General features: G+C 51.3%; 2 protein-coding genes across 4 annotated transcripts in view; both read right to left on the bottom strand.

The window, feature by feature from the left end:
* Positions 1 to 4,309, bottom strand: part of LOC117430454 (alpha-2-antiplasmin-like) — a 5,486-nt gene extending 1,177 nt beyond the window's left edge. Inside the window, exons 1-9 of one of the 3 annotated variants that reach the window (XM_058998429.1) lie at positions 4,157 to 4,309; positions 2,715 to 2,821; positions 2,320 to 2,386; positions 2,135 to 2,221; positions 1,560 to 1,977; positions 1,190 to 1,333; positions 879 to 1,067; positions 278 to 420; positions 1 to 54 (exon numbers count right to left, since the gene is read on the bottom strand). The exon at positions 1 to 54 is cut by the window's left edge and continues 151 nt beyond it. In XM_058998429.1, the coding sequence (XP_058854412.1) occupies positions 1 to 54; positions 278 to 420; positions 879 to 1,067; positions 1,190 to 1,333; positions 1,560 to 1,977; positions 2,135 to 2,221; positions 2,320 to 2,376 (1,092 nt within the window). In that variant the 5' untranslated portion in view covers positions 2,377 to 2,386; positions 2,715 to 2,821; positions 4,157 to 4,309. The remainder of the gene's footprint in view (positions 55 to 277; positions 421 to 878; positions 1,068 to 1,189; positions 1,334 to 1,559; positions 1,978 to 2,134; positions 2,222 to 2,319; positions 2,387 to 2,714; positions 2,822 to 4,156) is intronic. The other 2 variants (XM_058998431.1, XM_058998430.1) reach the window with 2 other exon arrangements.
* Positions 4,310 to 5,376: 1,067 nt separating this feature from the next.
* Positions 5,377 to 20,427, bottom strand: LOC117429509 (WD repeat-containing protein 81-like). Its single transcript, XM_058997930.1, has 12 exons — positions 19,970 to 20,427; positions 17,837 to 18,308; positions 13,883 to 17,439; positions 13,406 to 13,513; positions 12,815 to 13,008; positions 12,108 to 12,289; positions 11,594 to 11,759; positions 10,839 to 11,004; positions 9,823 to 10,590; positions 9,288 to 9,433; positions 8,618 to 8,800; positions 5,377 to 7,027 (listed from the first exon to the last, which is right to left on the bottom strand). The coding sequence occupies exons 2-12, from the start codon at positions 18,193 to 18,195 to the stop codon at positions 6,701 to 6,703; spliced, it is 6,156 nt and encodes a 2,051-aa protein (XP_058853913.1). The 5' UTR covers positions 18,196 to 18,308; positions 19,970 to 20,427; the 3' UTR covers positions 5,377 to 6,700.
* Between the last annotated feature and the right edge of the window lie 595 nt (positions 20,428 to 21,022).

Genomic DNA, 21,022 nt, shown 5'->3' with positions numbered 1-21,022 from the left:
AAACGGCAGCACCACCACCAGACTCATGTTCCCCTTGAACGGGAAGCGTGCCACCTGCAGGCGGGTGAGAGAAAGGCAGCCTGTTTGCACAGGACGGTGTAACAAAAGGTTCTGGAAACCTGTGGTTCTGGAGGGTCCACTGGAATTACAATGTAATTGTCGTAGAACCTTGGCGCTCCTGCGTAATTGTAATTTCAGCAAACCATGCTGCTGTAATTGTAAATGACCCCAGGTCTCCAGTGTTTGAAATGAGAGAGAGAGAGAGAGCGCCCCCTACCTGCACCTCCAGTTTATCATCCATGAAGAGGCTGAGCGGATACTTGGGCTCCTGCATCATGTCCACAGAGATGCTGCTCTGCTGGTCCAGGTAAAACACATCGGAGGAGGTGAAGCGAGGGTCGAAGCGGGTCTGCCACAGGCCTGCGTACCGCGGGGCGGGGAAAGGAAAGGACCAGCCATTCATAATGCCGTCTGACACGGTGCACGAGCGCCATGGGCAAACTCACTGAGCAATCAAATCCAACTCGGAAATGAATCAACAGACCCATCAACAGTGTGTGTGTGTCTCTGTGTGTGTAGCTGTCTGTCTGTGTGCGTCAGTGTGTGCGAGTGTCTGTGTGCGTCAGTGTGTGTCTGTGTCAGTGTGTCTGTGTGTCTGTGTCTGTGTGTGTGAGTGTGTCAGTGTGTGTGTGCGTCAGTGTGTGTGTGCATGTGCATCAGTGTGTGTGTCAGTGTCTGTGTGTGTGTGTGTGTCAGTGTGTGTGTCAGTGTCTGTGTGTGTGAGTGTCTGTGTGTCTGTGTGTGTGTCAGTGTGTGTGTCAGTGTCTGTGTGTGTGAGTGTCTGTGTCAGTGTGTCTGTGTGTATAATCGGAGCTCACCCTTGAAGTGCACAGCGTTGAGCAGCAACAGAACCACGTCTTCTGACAGGGAGGACAGGAAGTCCTTGATCCTCCCGTTCGTGGCCTCCTCCACCCAGTGGTTCACCTCATCTACTCCCTCCAGCAGTGCCGGCTTCGAGCCGTAGAACTGGAGAGAGTCTTTCATGAAGCCCTCCTTCACCTTGAACCCTGTACACAACGACAGCGACTGGGATTACTCAAACTGAGAGTGCCTTGAATACACAGAGCTACAAACCTCACCCTGTGGGACATGCCCTGGTCAGGTGATTGCTCAGAGGCTCCGGACTCACCTTTCTTCAGGTAAACCCGTGTTGCCACTTGCAGGGCGCTCTGGCTCAGGTGCTGACGAAGCTGCTTGAAGAGGTGATGGTGGCAGGGCAGCTCGGACACGTGCAGCCGGCTCCTCAGCATGGCCTCCGTCTCGTTCACAGCCCCTGGAAAACACAACGGCACTCAGCCCTGGAGAGCCTGGAGAGGGGGCACCCTGATACCAGCACACTGCATAGCAAAGAGTGGAACAGCACAGCAAAACTGAGGCAAAGCACGGACCTACATCCAGGCAGTCTCTGATGGAGGGGCTATTATATCAATGACATGTCTGATTAAAGCTTGCTTCATTAACCCTGCAGGTTTTGCATTCCTCCAATCGTTGTCCCTTACCCAGGGAGAGCTGAGACAGCCCCAGCACCACACTGAGGGGTGACAGGAGGATGTTGGGCTTCTTCGATTTGCTCTCTAGGGTCTCCAGCACCTCCATGCCGAACTTCATCATGGCGCTCCCTAGCGCCCGCGTGGTGTCAGGGCTGAGCGCGGCCCCACTGCACTCCCCTCCCACCTCCTCCTCCTCCGAAGACCCCCCTCCCTGAGCCTCCTCAGAGTGGGGCTCCCTGGACGGGGCGGGTGTGTGGGAGGGGACGCTGGTTTCAATGGTCGTGGTGGTGGAGGTGAGGGGGGGAGTCGTGGGGGTCGTCTGAGGGTACAGATCCTCCGGCAGGTCCGCTGTGGGGCCAATACCCGGGGGGGCAGCGGGGTCTGTGGGACTGGGGTTGGTACTAGGAGCCTCTGATGTACTGTGCAGCTAGAGGGTAAGAGGGGAGAGGAGAGAGGGGTGGAGAGGGAGGAAAAGGTTGAGGGACAGAGAGAAAAAGTTAGAAATATAAATCACTGCTATTTCTCCTTCTCTTATTACCATAGTTTGCAGGTTCTAATGGTGTGTCTATGATAGTGTCCCTCACCTCTATGCTGGTGCTCGGTTGCAGGGGGATCATGGGGGTGTGTTCGGGGTGCTCCCCGGTGGTCTCGGGGTGCAGGGATGCATCTTCCTGGAAGAGTGAAGAAGGAGAGTGAAGACGCTGAAGAGTCTGTGGAGATGAAAACAGCAGCAGCGACGCGCGATGAGGAATAAGAAAGAGATGCTTACTGTTCGTCCTGGGCTGGCGAGGCAGAGCAGGAGCACAACGAGGAGGGGAGAGTCCATCACTCTTCACCTGCGGGGCAGACACACACACACACACACTCTCGATAGAGGAACTGTTACCAGAGGCAGACACAATAATCTAATGGGGTCAGGAACTGGCATAAATAACTGTGTCATGACTGATTTAAACATAGTGACAGATACAACCACCACATTACAATAACAACATTATTGAAAACCGGAAAGCATTTAGAGGGATGTCCACAAGTATGTTAGCAACAAGTGAAGAATCGCCTTGGCACCTATTAAATTGGACAGCTGTGAAGCTTGGTTCGATGAAACAGTGAAGATCCTGGACTGGGAGAGACACAGACAGACAGATCAGGCTCTTTGCTTACCTGCCTATTCTCTTGTTTCTTTCCCAGTCCCTCTCTTTCTCTTTCTCTGGGTCAGTCCGCGTGGTCACTTTCCCTGTCTTTTCTGTTCCGCTGTTGGTCTGCTGTCCCTGGTAATTTCAAAACCTGTGTCAGAGATCGTGTTTGCATACCAGTACACACACCAGTATTTACCCTTCCGATACCCCCTCCCTGCCCCTCGAACTGTCCTCACAGTCGGTAAACCACTGCATCAACAAGCACCAGACTCCGAAGGTTAGACATGACTAATATCCTGCTGTGAGTGGCTGCTTCGTGGATTGCTTCAGTATATACAAATAGGGATGGAACGCAATAGAGCACTTGCTGCGTCATGCGTTCTGCATGCAACATCTTATTGAAACGCGAGTGGATGGCCGAGATCCCATATAGACTTGGACTTCTGAGGCTGCTGCTGTTTCGTGCATTTTTCTGAGCTGAACACAATCCTAGCATTAGCCAGGCCTAGCCATGCACCTAAGCTTTCTGAGATCCCTGCTAATCTAGCATGACCCACACGTGGCAACGCCAAACTAGCAGCTCTGACTGCATTCAAACCAGGACTTGCACAGCTTGAAAACGTTCAGTTCCTTCCAGCTGTAACAGGCTTTAAAACAGCTGCTTCTTCCTGGTACCTTATTACTTCCAGGAAACAGGGAGCCAGGAAATACTGTACATGTGAAATCTACCACGAAATGAGTTTTATTATGAGTTAGGAGGGTTATGATATGAAATGCATAAGCATCACTTTGGTACTACTTAAATGTGTCACGGGACAGCGCTGCCATAAGGAATATTTAATCCCAGGGTTAAGACTTTTCAAAGCTGTTTCCAGGTAGTTTTATCAAATAACTCCTCTCAGGAAATAGGGGGGAGAAATTCACAATAAAACAGCAGCACTGAATCACAGAAAAAAATTAACTTCAAACCATATGTACCGGCAAGGCACTAAACAAAACTGCACTTCCTAGTAAATACCCTGTGCGTGTGGCTAATTACGTACATCTAAAAATCTGCATCCACTTCCATCTCATACATGTGCGTACAGGAGGGGAGGTAATGAATTGCTCCTAGTTTTAGGATGTCTGACCAAGTGGTTTAGGAGAGGCAGCTTAGTGGACGTTTCTTCCTTTCTGAATGATCATGTAATTCACGCTCCCCGTGTTACACACGCCTGGCTAATCTGGTTTAAACGTGGATCGATTAGAAGTAATGGGAAACATCCCACTTGTTGTTAATGATGCAATCCACTCTCTTACACTCCTGCCAAAGACTAGAATCACCATGAAATAAGTCTTCAAGCGCCTGGCAATGATCCAAGCTTAGCAAAGGAGCAATGCACAGATCACACACACACACTGAGATCGAACACAAACCCCAAGCCCTAACGGCGGGCATTTCAATGTTTTAAAAGAAGAGGCACGTACCTTCTCACTGCGCTTGGAGGTCCTGCTAATCCTAGCTGAGGTTTACAAAGAGGGGAGCGAGCTTGCTGCTGTGCAGCAGTTTGGACTTCCTGTCTTCAGTGTTGATTGGGACGGCCGCTGTCACTGTTAATATACAACTTCCATTGATCGCTGTTTGCTTAAGTTATTTTTTTAGTAAATATTGAGATAGAGCATCTGGTTACACATTAGCCTAACCCTGAGAGACGTTGGAGGATTCGGAGCGCAGTTGTTCAAGGTACAGTACGGGTACAGTAGTGCTCGGGTGTACACAAACACACAACAAGTTCATTCTCTTACTGTTATTAAAGTCTCTCCGACTTGTATTACAGCCAGATTTTCAATTTGTTTACTCCAGTCTTGAATTAGTCTATGGGTTTTTGTTTTATTGAAGATCAGCTGGTGATTTTCCACAATTCATGTCAAACGAAATCCTATAATGGGAGTCCTCTTCAGCTCCCTGAGTTGCTTTGCTTATCATGATGTTACACCACCATGGATAACTTTTGAGACTTTCTGAAATGATGCCTCCCACCCGTTTAAAGCAGCCAATCGAAATCATTTTCAGAAACACTTTTACTGCAGGAAACGTCATGCCAGTTATCTTCATCTTTTGGGCTGTGCAGTGTGAATGGTGTCAGTGCTAGAGGGATTACTGGCATCTTCATTTGTCTGAATACAAGAAACACTTTCATTGATGACTGCACACACAGCACAACCTCCAATCACACCAAAGAGAAATGTGGATTACAAAATATAAACTACACAATCAGGGGCTCAGCATGCCATTCAGTAATGAGCAGAATGCATTGTGGTAGGTGTAGTCCTGAATCTCCCAGAGAACACAGGGCAGATTAAAAGGCAGCTGGATGGTGCATTGTGAAGTGACAGTGTCCTGGTGACCCAGGAACTCAAAGTGTAGCAGTAAGCGCTGGCAGCTTCTTTCTGTGTCTCAGGGTGGGAAAGGTGAAATATTTTCTTCCTAGCAGTGTGTTTGTACTTTGTGCATGCACACACCATGGCCTGCAGCCATAAATCTCAGCTTCTGACGATTTCTTAGCGTTTTAGGGTGCACCAGAAATACACGCAGCTTCAGTATAGAGATCAGCAACAGCAACTTCAATACATTATGTAAAACCCAGTCATCATTCAGGAACTAGCGAGATAAATCTATAAACACAGACATAGACAGAGAGACACACGAGAGTCTGATTGTTTTTAATAAGCTGTAAATAGGAAATACAAAATTGAAAGGTTCATCTAAATTCATAATTCAAAATTTCATTTCATCTCATTACTTCCACCTTTGGCTTACAATTGTCTCAAGTGACCCGGACGAGAACACTTCAGCAGACTCTTCCCATGCAGGTGGGAAAGCAAATAGGTGCGAATCAAGCACGCTCGCTCCTCTCTCCAGAGTCAAGCACCCTCGCTCCTCTCTCCAGAGAGAGTCAAGCACGCTCGCTCCTCTCTCCAGAGAGTCAAGCACCCTCGCTCCTCTCTCCAGAGAGAGTCAAGCACGCTCGCTCCTCTCTCCAGAGTCAAGCACGCTCGCTCCTCTCTCCAGAGAGTCAAGCACGCTGGCTCCTCTCTCCAGAGAGTCAAGCACGCTGGCTCAACTCTCCAGAGAGTCAAGCACCCTCGCTCCTCTCTCCAGAGAGAGTCAAGCACGCTGGCTCCTCTCTCCAGAGTCAAGCACGCTCGCTCCTCTCTCCAGAGAGAGTCAAGCACGCTCGCTCCTCTCTCCAGAGAGAGTCAAGCACGCTCGCTCCTCTCTCCAGAGAGAGTCAAGCACGCTCGCTCCTCTCTCCAGAGAGAGTCAAGCACGCTCGCTCCTCTCTCCAGAGAGAGTCAAGCACGCTCGCTCCTCTCTCCAGAGAGAGTCAAGCACGCTCGCTCCTCTCTCCAGAGAGAGTCAAGCACGCTCGCTCCTCTCTCCAGAGAGAGTCAAGCACGCTCGCTCCTCTCTCCAGAGAGAGTCAAGCACGCTCGCTCCTCTCTCCAGAGAGTCAAGCACACCGTGGGGCACACAGGAGTTATTCAGCAGCACTGTGGCAGTGGAAGTCCTAGCATCTTGTTTCTCATGATCTGGTATCTCTACCTGGCAGGTTTCATTGTTTAATGTCAGGCACAGCAGTCTCTGGGGTTCATTAGAGAAATGCTCTGTCAGGGAAGCGCTCTGTCACAATGCACTGCGGCGCTGCCGGATCACCAGGGCCATGCAGCTGGACCCGGTTTGTCCCGGATTTATGAAAGACCCCGTGCACACACGGCATGCAATCCTCCTTTCCAGACGTGGCCAATCCCACAACACTGAAACATTTCAATACTTTGAGAATCATTGCTCGGTTTAAAAAAAAAAAAAAAAAAAAAGTGACCGTATAATCCTGCGACCTACTGTGTCTCCCCCATCCAGGTCTAAACGCCATGAAGGAGGGGGGGGGGCGTCTGGATTAGCTGCCCTGGTGGCTTTAAAGAACGGCCAAGCTGCTCTCTGCGCAGGAACCGTGTCCCCAGGCCCACCGCTCAAGCCAGGAGCCTGATGGCTCCGTTATCAGAGCCCAGCAGGAGGAGCCTCTTGGTGGGCAGCACGGCCAGGCTGGTGAGGGTCCCACGGAAGTTTTCGGAGCTCAGCTTGGTGGTGCTGGCGGGGCTGGCCGACACGTCCAGCATGGAGTAAATCCCGATCTTGTTGGCCACGGTTCCAGAGACGATCTCCGTGCCATACAGGTCGAAGGCATGGATGGGGTCAGAGGTGGACTTGTACTGGTGAAGAGGCTTCTGCTCCAGCTCCTTCCACACCGTCAGGGAGTGATCAGAGGAGGAGCTGATCACCAGGTTACTGTCTGCAGCCTGGACAGAGGGACAGAGGGACAGAGGGACGGGAGAGTTAGTAAGCCAGATAGCCAGCAAAGCAAAAACGACAATAGATCAAATCAGAACACTTATGATACAGGGATGGAAATAAGACACCCATTGCATAGCATCTTAATCCATTTCTGGTTTTACTATGAGTTTAATAATAAGACACACCAGAGCTTGCTACCTGTACACTGCGGCTAATCAAGCTTGGATTAAAACCTGGAACGGGTGAAACTGCTGTGCAATAGGAGTCTTATTTCCATCCCTGTGATAAGATAGTAATGTCTTGAAATGTATTTGCTTACGATTGTAAGTCGCCCTGGATAAGGGCGTCTGCTAAGAAATAAATAATAATAATAATAATAATAATAATAATAATAATAATAATAATAATAATAATAATAGTAAAACAGGCAAGGAATGAAATATAGGGGGATACCTAGATCATATTAAATATTTATTTTGTACACAAGACTGCCTCGAGGCCTTGAGATGCAGCAAGGCAGGTGGTGTAGGAAAATCCAGGTTCTCCTTGAGCCAAATTAAAAAAACAAAGTGAAATTAAAGATTGAGGCACAGTAGTGTGTGTGTGTGCGTGGGAGGGAGGGAGGGAGGGAGGCTGCGGGCTCAGCAGAGGCGGGCGCTGGAGGTTTCTAATGAGTAACTCTTGTGCATATTTACCTGACCCTGCGGGCTCAGTGTTATACCAGCAGCAGCAGCCTTGATTCCTGGCTGGGTTAAGTAAAGTTTGCTCACCTCTGGCGCTTGTTTGCTGGCTCTGAACACACCGCCAGGGTTCAGCTTTCACAGAAACGGACAGCCCTGTTCCTCCTCGCAGGGTCTCAGTGTCACGCAATCCATCGCACTGCAGACTTTACAATGAAACTGCTCTCGCACGCAGCCAAGCGCTTTCAGGAAGGCAGCTCCTATTTATTCATGCTTTATTTATTCGTGTGTTTATCGTTTCATTATTTCACCAGGTACGGATTACAAGAACGCAACATTTTCACATCTGCCATTCCCAAGCCCGTTAACTACATTGACACTTTTTTTCTTTCAAAAACGACATCAACAGAAATGATCAAAGTCCTATTTTCTAATGTAAGAAGTGTGACCTATCGCTCCAGAAGCATGCGCAGGTCATAGGATGGAATGCTATTGGTTAGAATGGATTAGTAGCGCAGGTTTGACGCATGGTTGTTAGAAGCAGTTCCTTTCTGTATTTTAGCAGAAAATCCTTAGAAGCAGGGAAAGCAATCGCCAGCTTCCTCTCCAGGGCTTTCTTTGATAACATCCCTCAACTGGAGCTGCCTTCCTCTGGTAGCATTTGTACATGTAAATGCCACTTCATGGAGGACTTCTCTCCAAAGCATTTACAAAGTATTCACCTTCATGATGAAATCTACAGATACACCCGGCACTTAATGAATGAATTCTGTGTGTAACAGTGTCTTTAAACAGGCTTTCATTTTGTAGCCACTGTAAAACTTATTTTTAGATTTGGTGGACAGTAATAAAACTTGCACAGTAATTTTGCAGCCCCCCCCCCCATGCTTTGGGGCGCCTTCGTGTGACCCTCACCTTCATCTGCAGGATGTCTCCCTCGTGGGCCGGCCAGCCCCGCAGGATCAAGCCGGTCCGGGCGTCCAGCAGCACGATGAACCCGGAGGAGAAGCCAGCCGCGATGGTCCGGCCGCCGGGACTGACCGTCAGGTAGCGGATCAGCCCGGCGCTGATGTTGTTATAGGCCAGCCGGAACTCGTGCTGAGAGAGAGAGAGAGAGAGAGAGACACACACACACAGAGAGGGAGAGAGAGAGAGAGAGAGAGAGAGAGAGACACACACACACAGAGTGAAAGCGAGAGAGAGAGAGAGAGAGAGAGAACCTTCTTACTACATCCTTTCAAATAAAATACATCTTTATTCCTTATTTCCTGTAGCTTTTCAAATTGTTTGTTTATAACAATTATCTTCCAATCAGCATTTAAAACACACATGCGGAAGTTAATTGCCATTGATTGGTACTTGATTGTAAAGGCGAGGGAAGGACAGCTTTTCTTGTTTTGAAATCAACTCGTTAACGAACGGGCAGATACTTCTTAAAGGCAATTCCGAGTACGGCTTTCTGCACCCCCTAGCCTGAATACAAGATGTATGGCTTCTGCTCTCTAGGTTTGGAGCAGCATTCAAAAGACAGAAACAAGAAGATCTCATGAAAGGTGAGAGGCAGCTTGATTTGCGGGTCTGGTACCTGCAGCCCGGGCTTCCTGGGGTCGATGAATCGGAGCACGGAATCAGCGCAGCCGAACACAATGCTGCAGTGCGGCGCTGGCATGGTGGAGAGGGCGGTGATGGGGTTCTTGCTGTCGAACGGTTCGTACGTGCGAATCTGTTTACCTGGGCAACAAGACAACAATCAGATTTCAGAAAGAACTAAATATCACCCCATTAACCTGAAAGACCCTACTTGACCCTTAACTCTCTCCTTGCTGTTTCACCACTTGTAGTACGAGCACACTCCCCTATTGTAGCTTTTCATATGGTTTACTGTGGAAACCATTACATTGACATATTAGATTTAAAAATAGTATGATCTGGCTAAACCTGTTGTTTATAAATCAACGGGTCTTCAATGCCCATCAGATCCCAAGGGCTTAAAGAAAACCATCATTTTAAAAATACATTTCAAGCAGACGCCAAGATCTACTAAAACGAAACAAGAGGCTTCCAAGACGGAACTACTGCGCCTGCGCATCAGTAACATTGAAACGGCGGCTCCACAGTACCGGTGTTCTGGTCCCAGAGGTGCACAGTGCCGTCACAGCTCACCACCTCCTGCTGCGCCCCCAGCTGCCCCACGTAGAAGACAGACTTCCTGTGCTCTGCGTAGGTGAGCCGCGCCTCCACGTCCCGCGTGCCGTCGCCCTGGTTGTACAGCGGCCAGAGCCGCACGGTCTTGTCCTTGCCGCCGCTCAGGAAGAAGTCCTCTCCGGTGAGCGGGGCCAGGCACTTGGCAGGGCCGCTGTGCCCCAGGAAGCTCTGCAGCCTGATCTGATGGAAGTAGAAGTGCGGGTCCTGCTGGTTCAGCCCGATCTCGTACTGCCAGTAAGCCAGCCAGTTCCCCGAGAGAGCCCTCCCGCTGCGAGGCAGCTCCTGCTTCAGAGCGCTGTCCTCGGGGGCGTGGCTCCCTAGCCAGGGAGAGGCGGAGCTAGAACCAGGAGGGGAGGAGAAATGGGAGGAGCCGGGGCGGGACCAGCCCTCGGCGCCGCCCGCACTGCCAATGCAGCTGGGGCTGGTTTCCAAGTCCAGCGCAACCTGGATTCGGTTCCCCACCAACATGCTGCCGAAGGTTCCCGATTCGGGGAGCTGGTGCAGGGAGGAGGGAGGGGGGAAGGGGTCGTTGTCCTGGGGGAGCCCCGAGGAGGGGGTGAGCAGCTCTCCCCTGCGCCCGGGAGGGGGGGCTGGGTTCTCCGGGCTCACTTGCTCCGTGTAGGACCGGGTCACTCGCCATACCAGCTCGTGGTTTGGGACCACCCTGCGGATCACTGAGTCACCTGCAGGGGGGGTGAAAAAAACAGTTACATTAAACACAGAAACAAACAACATTACAGGGGTCTGTATAAAAACAGGCAGGGAGGGAGGCAGGCAGGTAGGCAGGGAGGGAGGCAGTCAGGGAGGGAGGGAGGCAGGCAGGGAGGCAGGCAGGGAGGGAGGCAGGGACGGAGGCAGGCAGGGAGGGAGGGACGGAGGCAGGCAGGCAGGTAGGGAGGGAGGGAGGGAGGGAGGCTGGGCTCTTTCTCACCTATCAGGCAGTAGAATGGGATGTACGATGCGTAGGCCATTTCGGGGTTAAACACGGCCTGCAGCTCCTCCAGCGCTGACAGCTCACACGTGACCTCTGACCCGTCCGGGGAGCGAAGGTCAAGCAGGACGGAGTCGCCGAGCTCCCTCCGTGAAGCCTGAGCCAACTGGGGAGGGGAGGGTACGAGTCGCATTGAATACAACATTAAACGCGCATCCTGCAAAACCAGATTCAAAAAATACATTCTGGGCTCTATTAGGGCAAATTCAGTAAGTGTCAAACATCTTAAGCAACGGGCCGCAGATATCAAGGTCTTGACTTTTTATGTTTACAATTACAAAAACGAATAAAACAACTGAGTCGTTAACTTGTTGTTTTTGTGTTTGAGTCTTCCCCAGATCGAACCTGTTTCAATAAAGTCGAATGAAACCTGCTGAATAATGTGACGTGAACATATTGAATTGCACACTGCTTTGTAGTTTTCCATCTACTTAACCAAAAAAAACGGAAAAATGTCACAGTTTGAAATCGAACATGAAACACTGTACTGCTTCCGGGAGAATTTTGCAAGATCATTTTGTAGTCTATTTGATGACATGATGTTAAACACAAGATCTAAATCATGTTCATATATTTTTTAAATGAAGAAGTCTCAATCTTACAATTCTAGGGGATGCAAACTGCTGTACATGTGAAGGGCTCTCTGCTGGATAGTAAAACGGACTGCACAGAGCATGCAAGGGAGTCTGCTGTACCTGATCCTGCAGGGCGTGCAGCAGAGAGAACACCTGGAAGAACCTGGTCAGAGTGGCAGCCATGTGCTGCTGCACCATCTCCCTCCCGATCCGCAGGCAGATCAGAGCCAGCAAGCTGATTGTCTTCAAGCACAGAGCGGAGCGAGTGCGCCCCCCGCTGGGGAACCTGCAGAAAAGCACCAGATCAGTGAGACTGCAGGACTACATTAAAATGACCAGGGAGCAACAATCAGGCTCCTGGCTGACCTCAAGTCTCACCTGGGAGTCTGGAGGTTTACTTAAAATGATTAAAGCAACAATTAAAGCAATATTATTATTATTATTATTATTATTATTATTATTATTATTATTATTATTATTAATAATGAGATTCTGGATTCAGATCTCAGGATTCCTGCTGGACTGATCTGTTTCTGGTTGTTCGGACCCTGCTCGTGGTGTTATAAGTGAATTATAATACAGGTGGTACATAATAACGGAGGTGGTATATAACGGCACGGTGCTGGTACTGTACCCCATCCTGGGAGAGGTGAGAAGGTCGAGCAGGGGGAGCAGCACTTCCTGGTTGATCTTCGGCAGCATGTCCATGAGGGTGGTGTCGGACAGGTACACGATGATCTTCTGGGTCAGAACCACCGCCCCCAGCAGGCCCGCCTCCTTGCGCGTGTTCAGACGGCAGGACGAGGGCGGAGACACCTGCAGGGAAACGCGCACACGGGTCCCTCAATACAGATTCCAGAACCTTCGGAGTCCAAAACACACACGTCAACTAAAACGATCTCCGCGATTCCGGCCCTGATCCGTAACGTGAAACGGTTAAATAAAAATACCTGCTCGACTCTCACAGGAGACTCGGCCAGCCCGCTGAGATACTCATCACGCGGAAAAACACCGCTGCCCTGCCTTCCACGTGACAGAAAACTGATCACAAAACTCCTAAGCTGTCTGGAGCTTAGATAAAACAAGGATGGAAATAAGACTCCCATTGCAAAGCAGTCTGATCCATTCCTGGTTTTACTGTGAGTTTAACAAGACACACCTGAGCTTGTTACCTCTACACCAGGGCTAATCAAACTGGAATGGGTGACACCGCTATGCAATAGGAGTCTTATTTCCATCCCTGTAAAACTATATTAGTAAAATGGTCTTGCACCATAAAGAAAACATAATCTAGATTTCATGTTTGTGTTAGATTAGGCTGCAGTAAACACTGCTACGTACCAGGTAGCTGATGTAAGGCAGGTATTGGTAAGTGAGGACAGGCTCCCCGTACAGGTGTGCGATGTACATGAGGCAGTCCAGCACCGGTCTGGCAGTCTGGTCCCCCACCACGGGCCGCTTCTCATACACGCTCCCCACGTTCCCCAGACCGCTCTCCTCCACCGGCAAGGACACAAACTGGTGCCTGTCCGGGCCTGAGGGACACAAACACGTGGGCGCAGCAACAGTAAGGCTAGTTCTTTCAGAGCAGGTGACATTTCGGTTCAGTCATACAGCCCTACTTTTCAAACTAGCAAGGAACTGCTAGTTTGAAAAGTAGCTGCTCCTTTCTGGAAGTCACCCCCCCCCAGATTGTTTCGCTACTCTCCTCTAAAGCACTTGCTTCACAACAGGGCCTACCGTGTTTAAAGCTGTGGCTTAAAAGTGATTTGACTTTTGAAGTTTACAGATATGCCTGGGGATGTGCCAGCATGCAATTAAACTTGGCAGGTAGCAACAGCAGACCCTGGGGAAGAGGGTGCTGAAGCTAATCAAGGGGTTCGGTGAAATTTTCAACGGGACAGAGAGGTGTGCCCGCGAAGGGACTCTTACCCAGGTAACACGTGGTGAGGAGTCGTAGCAGGTTCCTGGCCACGTAGCGCGCCGTCACGGTGGGCCCCAGCTTTGCCGACAGCCACCTCACCGTCTTACACACGGTGTCTGCAGGGACAAGAAACACAGCGGCTAGAGAGGATTCACCAGCAGCACAGAGACCCTCTCAACATCTACATGCACTGGCAAAAAAAAAAAGATTGCTTTTCTTTCTAGCAAAAGCCCTCCCTGTTTCAATCACTGATTGGCTAAGCAATATCAGAGAGATTTCTCATTGGTTCAGAGGTCTTCACTGTCTGACTCTAGATTGTGACTCAACAATTAACTGATGACTGCATGTGAAGGATCAGTAAGAAAGGCAAAGCAGCGTATCGTCCAAACCACACAACTCACTGCAGATCATAGAATAAGCGTGATTACAGATGGGATGAATACACACTCTCCACACTCCCCCACTCAAAACCCAACCAACCTCACCGAGTAATATTTTCTGCTCCTTTTCCTCTGAATCTTCCGCCAGTTCCTCCTCTCCCTCCATCCCCTGCTCCTCCTCCTCCTCCTCTTCTCCAGCCTCTCCTTCCAGCACAGTCACGGTGGTCGCCCCGGAAACCTCAGTGCGAGCGGAGAGAGTGAGCTCCGAGCCGAGAGTCGGGGACCCGTCTCCATCGTTCTCCTCGACCTCCCCACCCTCCTTCAAATCCTCCTCCCCTTCGCTGGCCTGCTTCAGATCCTGGCTGCTGTCTGTGGACTTCAAGCTGGCTCGATCCTTCACGGAGTCCCCGTCCCCCAGGGACGCCTCGCTGGCGCTGCTCTTGTCGCTCATCTTCCCCACGCTGAGGGACTCCTGGTCATCCCTGCCGGGGTTTTGGTCCTGCTGCTTGCCGTTGACGTAAAGCCCGCTCTGGAAGTCCTCTCCTTCTGAAAGGAAGACCCGATCGTGAAAACTGATCCCGGAGGAATAGTCCAGCAGCTCTCTCTCCACTCCTCCCCCGGCACCCCCGACGCTTCCTCCCGATTTCCCACCGGCAGCCCCAGAGACGGAGCCTTCCTCCCCGCTGTCGTCCTCCTCCTCTCCTTCCAAATTCCCAGGCCCAGTTCGGACCTTCCGGCTCTCCCACTCAGATGTGGTCCCGGCCCCACCGCTGCAGCTCTCCGACCCGGTCATGACCTGCAGCACGTGGGCCAGCAAGCTGGACAGGAAGGGCTGCAGCCCGAGCCGGACGATCAGCTGCATGACAAAGCAGTCTGTGTAGAGATAGAAGCGGCCGCGCAGGCAGCGGGGGCTCTCGTACACCCCCACCAGGGGTTTCAGGAGGTACTTGGCTGCGTTACGGGGGCCCAGGACCCTGGCAATGGGCTCGAAGAGGTACCAGGCCGCGTAGACAGCCGTGGATTCGTGGGACATGAGAGCCAGCACGAAGGGGAGAAGGATCTCCAAGCCCTCGGGCGTGATCTGCCCCTGCAGGAGGCTTTCCAGCTGACGCCACAAGTGGAAGACGACGTCCCTGCCTTGGGAACAGCTCTCCCCGACCCCGGCTTCGACCTGGGAGTGGTACGAGAAGATGAAGCTGTGCAGTGCCGGGAAGTACGCCGGGAAGGGGAGCGGCGAGGAGGAAGGGCTGAGCAGCTGCCAGGGGCAGGGAGGGGGAAGACCCTCGTAAACAGGTTCGTACTCGAAGAGACCGAGCCGTCGTCTCCCGCCCTCGCCTCCTCTGCTGCGGGGAGCCTCGGTCCCGAGCTGCAAGAGGGTCTCCAGGGCGTGGTGAAGGGGCGAGGGAACGTCACGGAGGCTCGAGGAGCAGAGTTTCCGCACCGCCGCGTAGCGATCCCAGAGAGGGGCACCCGGCTTTAAGAAGCGCAGCTTAGGGGCGAAGAATATCTCTGCCATCAGGACCCCCAGGGCTTGCATGTCTCTCTGGAACAGTTCGGAAAGGGACGGGCTGAACTCTTCCAGAGAGACGTCACCCTCCTCCTCCTCCTCAGGTCCTCTTCCTTCTGTCCCCGGCTTCTTCACCCTGCTGCGGCCCCTGCCTCCCCCAACCTGGGCCTCGGCCTGCAGCCCCTTCACCAGGAAGTGACTCCGCTTCTCCAGCTCCTCCAGAGGCTGCAGGGGGTTGAAACCCTCCGGGAGGGAGATCTTGTAATCCTCACCGTTCCTTCCCCCACTCCCTCCTCCTGACGACTCGCCTCCTTGCAGCTGCTGCCTTCTAATGACGCTGCTGGCTCCTCTCTGGCCTCGAACTCCTCCTCCTCCTGTAGGCGAGGCAGCTGCCTCAGCAGGGAAGACTAAAGCTTGGGAAGCTGCCAAGGGTGGAGGCACCTGTTCTGATCCAGCTTTCCTGCTGGACGGCAAGGCAGAACTCTGATTAGCCCCCAGGGAATCCAGAGCCTCCATCCCTTGCTCCAGCTCCTCGTCTTTATCCACCACGGTCCAGCCTCCAGCCTCGCAACCCGTGGCTTCCACCACCAGGCCCTCCAGGCTCTCCGGCAGCAGGGGCGACATCGTCGGCTCCCAGGCAGGAAGCTTACGAAGCGGGGCCAGGAAGGCAGCGGAGCCTAGGTGGGGAGGCTCCGGGGAGGGGTACAGGCAGGGAGCCAGCCTCTGTGGGTGGGGCTGGTCGAAGAGCTGCACCACTCCATAGCTTGTGAGGTTGGTGTGGCTGTCCACCAGGTGGAGGCAGACGTTCTTGGCCTTGACCGCGTCCTTCCCGGACAGCTTGTAGCCGAAGGTGAGGTCTATCCAGTGGTGCAAGTGCTGGGAGACCTCACTGCTCTCCAGCAGCCTCCGGTGTGCCTCTATGAACTCCTCGTAAGAGCCGCACCAGGGCGGGACGTCCAGGTCGGGCATGTCCAGGTGGATGGACTTGAAGATGGAGGGGTCGGTGTAGAATTCGGGGATGCACTCGTCGGGTGTCCAGCTCTGCATGCGCTCCATGCTGGCCGGGTACTCGTTGGGTTCCCACTGCGAGCGCACGTGGCTGCACAGCACGGCTTTGGGGGTCCGGCGGGCTTTGTAAACGTAGTAGGTGATGTCGGAGAGCACGTCCGAGATGTGGTGGGGAACGTGCAGCTGCTCGACCTGGCCTGAGCCGCTGGGGCCGCCGCCCAGCCCCCCAGGGAAGACGCCCGTCCCCGCTCCGCCCCCTGCCGCCGCCAGCGCTTGCTTGGTCATCTCGTAGGTGAAGTCCAGCTGCTTGTCCCCTTTGTTCAGGCGGAATTTGGACCGCCGGAGGTCCCGGAACCTGCCAAACGGGACGGTGAAGTCAACGACCCAAGGCAGGACCGGGTGGTAGTTGGGGTCCCCTTCCCTGCGCCCCGCTAGCCGGTTCAGCTCCATCAGGTAGTGGAAGTTAGTGACCCGCCCGTGGATCCAATCCGTAACCACGTGCTGCAGCTTGGCACGGCAGTCCTGACACTGAGCCTCTTCTCTTTCCATTCCTTCTCTCTTACCATTATTACTGCTAGACTTGGCATGTCTGCTGCCAACACCCCTCTCTTCCTCCTCCTCCTCCTCCTCAGCAGCCAGCTGCTCGTAGTGCATAAGGCTGATTTTCAGCCGGCTGCACAGCTGTTCGTCCACAGCGACGTCCTCCAGCGAAAGCTCCCCGCAAGCCAGACCTGCGTTCTGGCAAGCCCTCATCGCCTGCAAGACCTGGTAGAGAATGAACAGCACTTTGCCGTGGCTGTTTGCCAGCTTGGCGGGGCTGTAGGTGACGACGTCGCGCAGGGAATACTGCGTGTAAGGCTGAACCACGTACAGCACGTCTCTGGACTCCAGCAAGCATTCGGCGCGCAGCACGTTGGGGCAGAGGGGGTGTGCTGTTTTGGAGGGGCCGCTGGATAGAAGGGGGTCGTCCTTTTCTCTTTCCCTGGCCGGAGAGAGGGACGGGGAGCCGCGCTCGGTCGACACAAAGGGGCAGCCGAACAGCTTCTGCAGAGCCTGCCGCACGGCATCCAGGGCCTGTACTTGGATCCGCTCAGCGCTGCCCGAATACGGACGCACGTAAGTCCGGTGAGCCCTCCTCCACAGGTTCCTGGGGGAACACAAGAAGCGTTACTAAAGACAGGGGTTCTAAAATGTTGACAGTTGTACTACACTGTTTTAGTAATCAGATTGTCTTGGACAATGCCACGGCTAGTTTTTGTTAGAGCATTATAGAGTACCAGGATTGCATCAGCCAATTATTTTTAGGGGTACTGCAAAATGCTCTTATGCCCAGCAGGATAATTAACCCCCAAAGAAAAATAAACAAACATGCAGGACAAGCAACAAACAACAGCGATTTCTACGGGAGCTGTTAAACTAACACACAGAACACTTTTTTGTGTGTGTGTGTTTTCTAGGGCAATTGATTGTAAATATTCTAAAACTCAATCTTGTAAAATGCAGTGCTTTCCTGGGAGCAGCCCCGCATTCCTGTGCAGGATTACCTGTAGTTGTGCTCTCCCACCTCTTGCATGAGCCTCAGGAAGGAGTCCTCCGAGGAGCCCACTCCTTGGCAGCCCGGCTCCCAGGTGAGACGGTAGCCCAGCCTGCTCTTCCTCAGCCCCTGAACACAGACCCGGGTCCAGCCCTGGGGCAGCTTGTGCAGGGAGCGCTGCAGGAGAGTCTGCACCTCCACCTCGCTCACCCCCTCGGGGCGTGGGCACCGCGGGACCCTGCCCTCCCTCACCCCCGACACCCATCTCGCGGGCACGTACGCCACCAGCTCCCGCGGCCTTGAACCCGGGGCCAGCTGCTGTCGGTCGATGCCCAGGTCCCTCTCCACGGCACAGATCAGCCACTCCATGCTGGCGTTCGCTGGCTGGACTATGCCCACCTGCGCTGCCAACGAGCCCCACTCGCTCCCAGTCCACTTAAACCTCCATTGGGGTGGCAAGAGAGAGAGTTTTGATTTGGATCCTTGAAAGAAAGAAAGAAAGATGAGTTGCTTTATCCTTTCTACAAATGAAAAGCATGTTTACATGAAGCGTGTGAATATTGGAGTTCAAGGCGTGAAAACGGAGTATTTGAGTTTAAAATTAGCATATGTGGTGCAGTGGACCTGAAATGTTCTAGAGACCTCAAAGTGCAGTCATTTGAAGGTCAGTGGTTAAAATAATCCTGGAAAACTTTGATTTTCCAACTAAAATGAGACGCTGCTTCAGGCCATTCTGGACGTGTGGAATGCTCATCCTGAGTTTACAGTTACACTGCCCTGCGTTCTGCTCTGATAGCCCTCTGGAATGTGGCTCTTTGTGAGAGAGGCAGCTTCAACTCTCCTGGGTCCTAACGCAGGGGCACAGCGGTGGCGTCCACTGATTAACCTGGACCACGTGGAACTGAATCATGTGCAGCTCACAATATACACACATGTACTTGGCTCAGGGATGGAAGTAAGGGTCCCATTGCACAGCAGATTCACACTTCACCCATTCCAGGTTTTACTACGTCAGATTAAACTTTAAAAGCAGGAACGGATCAAACTGCTATGCAATGGGAGTCTTTTTTCAATCCCTGTAGCCGTCACATGGTTAAACTTATACCAAAGACTCCTGCACAACTGCTACCTCCACACCATAATGCTCCACGAGGACAGCTGATGCCACAGAAATGTGATAATTAATGAACACTTCTGAGTCAATCATTTCTGTGACTGGCCTGTGGTCTGTGAATCTCTCATGTGATCTGTGAAATGGAAACAAGGCAGGGCAAGAATGCTTCACACTTGAGTAACATGGCAAAGAATCTTGCACCCATGCAACAATCCATCCGCACGTTCTTGGAAAGTACCTTTTCAATCAATAGCCTCCTTTTTTTTGCATGCACAGAAAAATATATATTGTACTGTAAGGACCTGGGGCTGCTGCAGCGGTTAAAAACGCGGTCTGCTGGGATACGTTGTATTGTCAGCAAGGAACATTGCGGGCTCAGAATTGAGCTTCAAAGTTTTTTTTTTCAAATGCACAAAATGTTGTTACTGGAATCACCGGTGTCCGTAAACACACGCAGGCCATCAACCGTGAAAGTTATTCAACACGATTACTGTAAAATACAAATAAACTAATCCAAGACTTCAGAAAACGTTACACTTTGACGAGCGGCAGACCAAACAGACAAAACGAAACCGAAAATAAATAACATTTAAATAATGGGTTTGACTACACAAAAAGGTATATTTGCAATATGTATTATTATTATTATTATTATTATTATTAATAAAATGTAACGGTAGAGTATATTAAAGAATACAATTAAAATGCCCTTACCGCTATCGTTTATATGCTCGTGAGATTGAGAGTCAAGCTATTGAAGTATCACATATTCTCTCTCAGCTGTGTAGCGGCCAGTGTAACTGCAGTGTCTGCGTCGCTCGAGTCATGATGGGCTCATGTGATTATTATTAAAAACGGTTTAAAAAAAAAAAAAAGAGGATCTTAAAACAACGCTCCCGACAGTCTGAGAGTTGCAATGATGAAATCTGCCCACTGAACTTTCGAAGTGCAGTGGCGGTTGTTTCGTTGTGTTTTTTTGAGCAAATTATACATTTTTAGCAAGTTGCATGATTAAACAAACACACCCACCCGATCAGACAGGAAAGCAGGATTTCAGGGAAACGAGACACTTCTTATTTTGCCCGGCTCATCGTGACTGAGAGTGCAGGCTCGTCTGCTGCTTGTTGTCGTCTGAATTCATTTACTTCTCCACTTTCCCCGTGGTTTGTGGAGCGGTTGACGACCCCAAACCTGGATACACCCTTGCGATTATTTTCTCAGAGGCCCAGTTTGAAACAGCAGCGTGCTGGGGTTGGAGGCGGGCTTGTTTTCAGCACAACTATCACCCGAGGTTATCATCCCGTCTCTGTGGTGCCAGCCATGTTGCAGCAGCTGAGTGCTCACGTGATCCCCCCTCCCGGGCTCCTCCGCTCTCACGTGACTGCCACCGCCTACACTGCGCATGCACTGTGTATCCGTGCGTGCAAGTGCTCTATCCCTCACACGGCTGACTGCAAGGTGTTTTTATTTTTGTAAAAACTGCGTCTCCTCGCTGTGCTCCGGCACGTCCATTAAGCGCTTCACTGGCAGGTGTTTCTTTATCAAAGACGGTGTGCACGTGCTGCTGTTTCTAAAAGAGGGACGTCAGGTGGCACGCAGCGCTGCTGTGCAATGAAACTTGTATAGAGTCATCGCACGAGGCGCAAAAGTTATAATTGACTCCTGTTTGACTATAACGAGAAAAATGCATCCCAGATAAAATATCGTGTGAATAGAATTGCACTATTTGTAAAGCAAGGCAATATGTTTATGACTCCTTGGAAGATGCAACCTGGTGGCATAACTTTGTGTGTTTGTTTGTAAAATTACTTTAAATCCTGTAGTTACAGCTTTAAAAATATAATAAATAAATAAATAAATAAATAAATAAATAAATAAATAAAAACAACAACCTGGAACTGATTGTGTTACTTTTTTGCATCGTTTCAATTACCTAGTTTTGATTCTGCCTTTAGACTTTAGACAAGAAAGAATCGTGCAAAATCGAATATATACAATGAATGGTGCAAAGTTTGCACATGAGCAACTGAGAGCACGGGCTAGGTTCACGCACGCTCAGGGAACTGAAAGGGGAGAATGCTG

This window comes from Acipenser ruthenus, chromosome 24, assembly GCF_902713425.1.
Source record: "Acipenser ruthenus chromosome 24, fAciRut3.2 maternal haplotype, whole genome shotgun sequence".
Taxonomy (NCBI): Eukaryota; Metazoa; Chordata; class Actinopteri; order Acipenseriformes; family Acipenseridae; genus Acipenser; species Acipenser ruthenus.
Note: the sequence above shows the minus strand (reverse complement) of the source record. Positions and strands in the feature narration are given on the sequence as shown.

What these genes read in the sequence shown, in the direction of transcription:
- LOC117429509 (XM_058997930.1), bottom strand. Translation starts at nt 18,195, where the DNA reads ATGGAGTGGCTGATCTGTGCCGTGGAGAGGGACCTGGGCATCGACCGA. An exon ending in GGAGCAGAAAATATTACTCG is followed by an intron (nt 13,514 to 13,882) that starts GTGAGGTTGGTT and finishes TTGTCCCTGCAG; the next exon opens with ACACCGTGTGTAAGACGGTG. An exon ending in CTCACCTCTCCCAGGATGGG is followed by an intron (nt 11,760 to 12,107) that starts GTACAGTACCAG and finishes GCTTTTCTGCAG; the next exon opens with GTTCCCCAGCGGGGGGCGCA.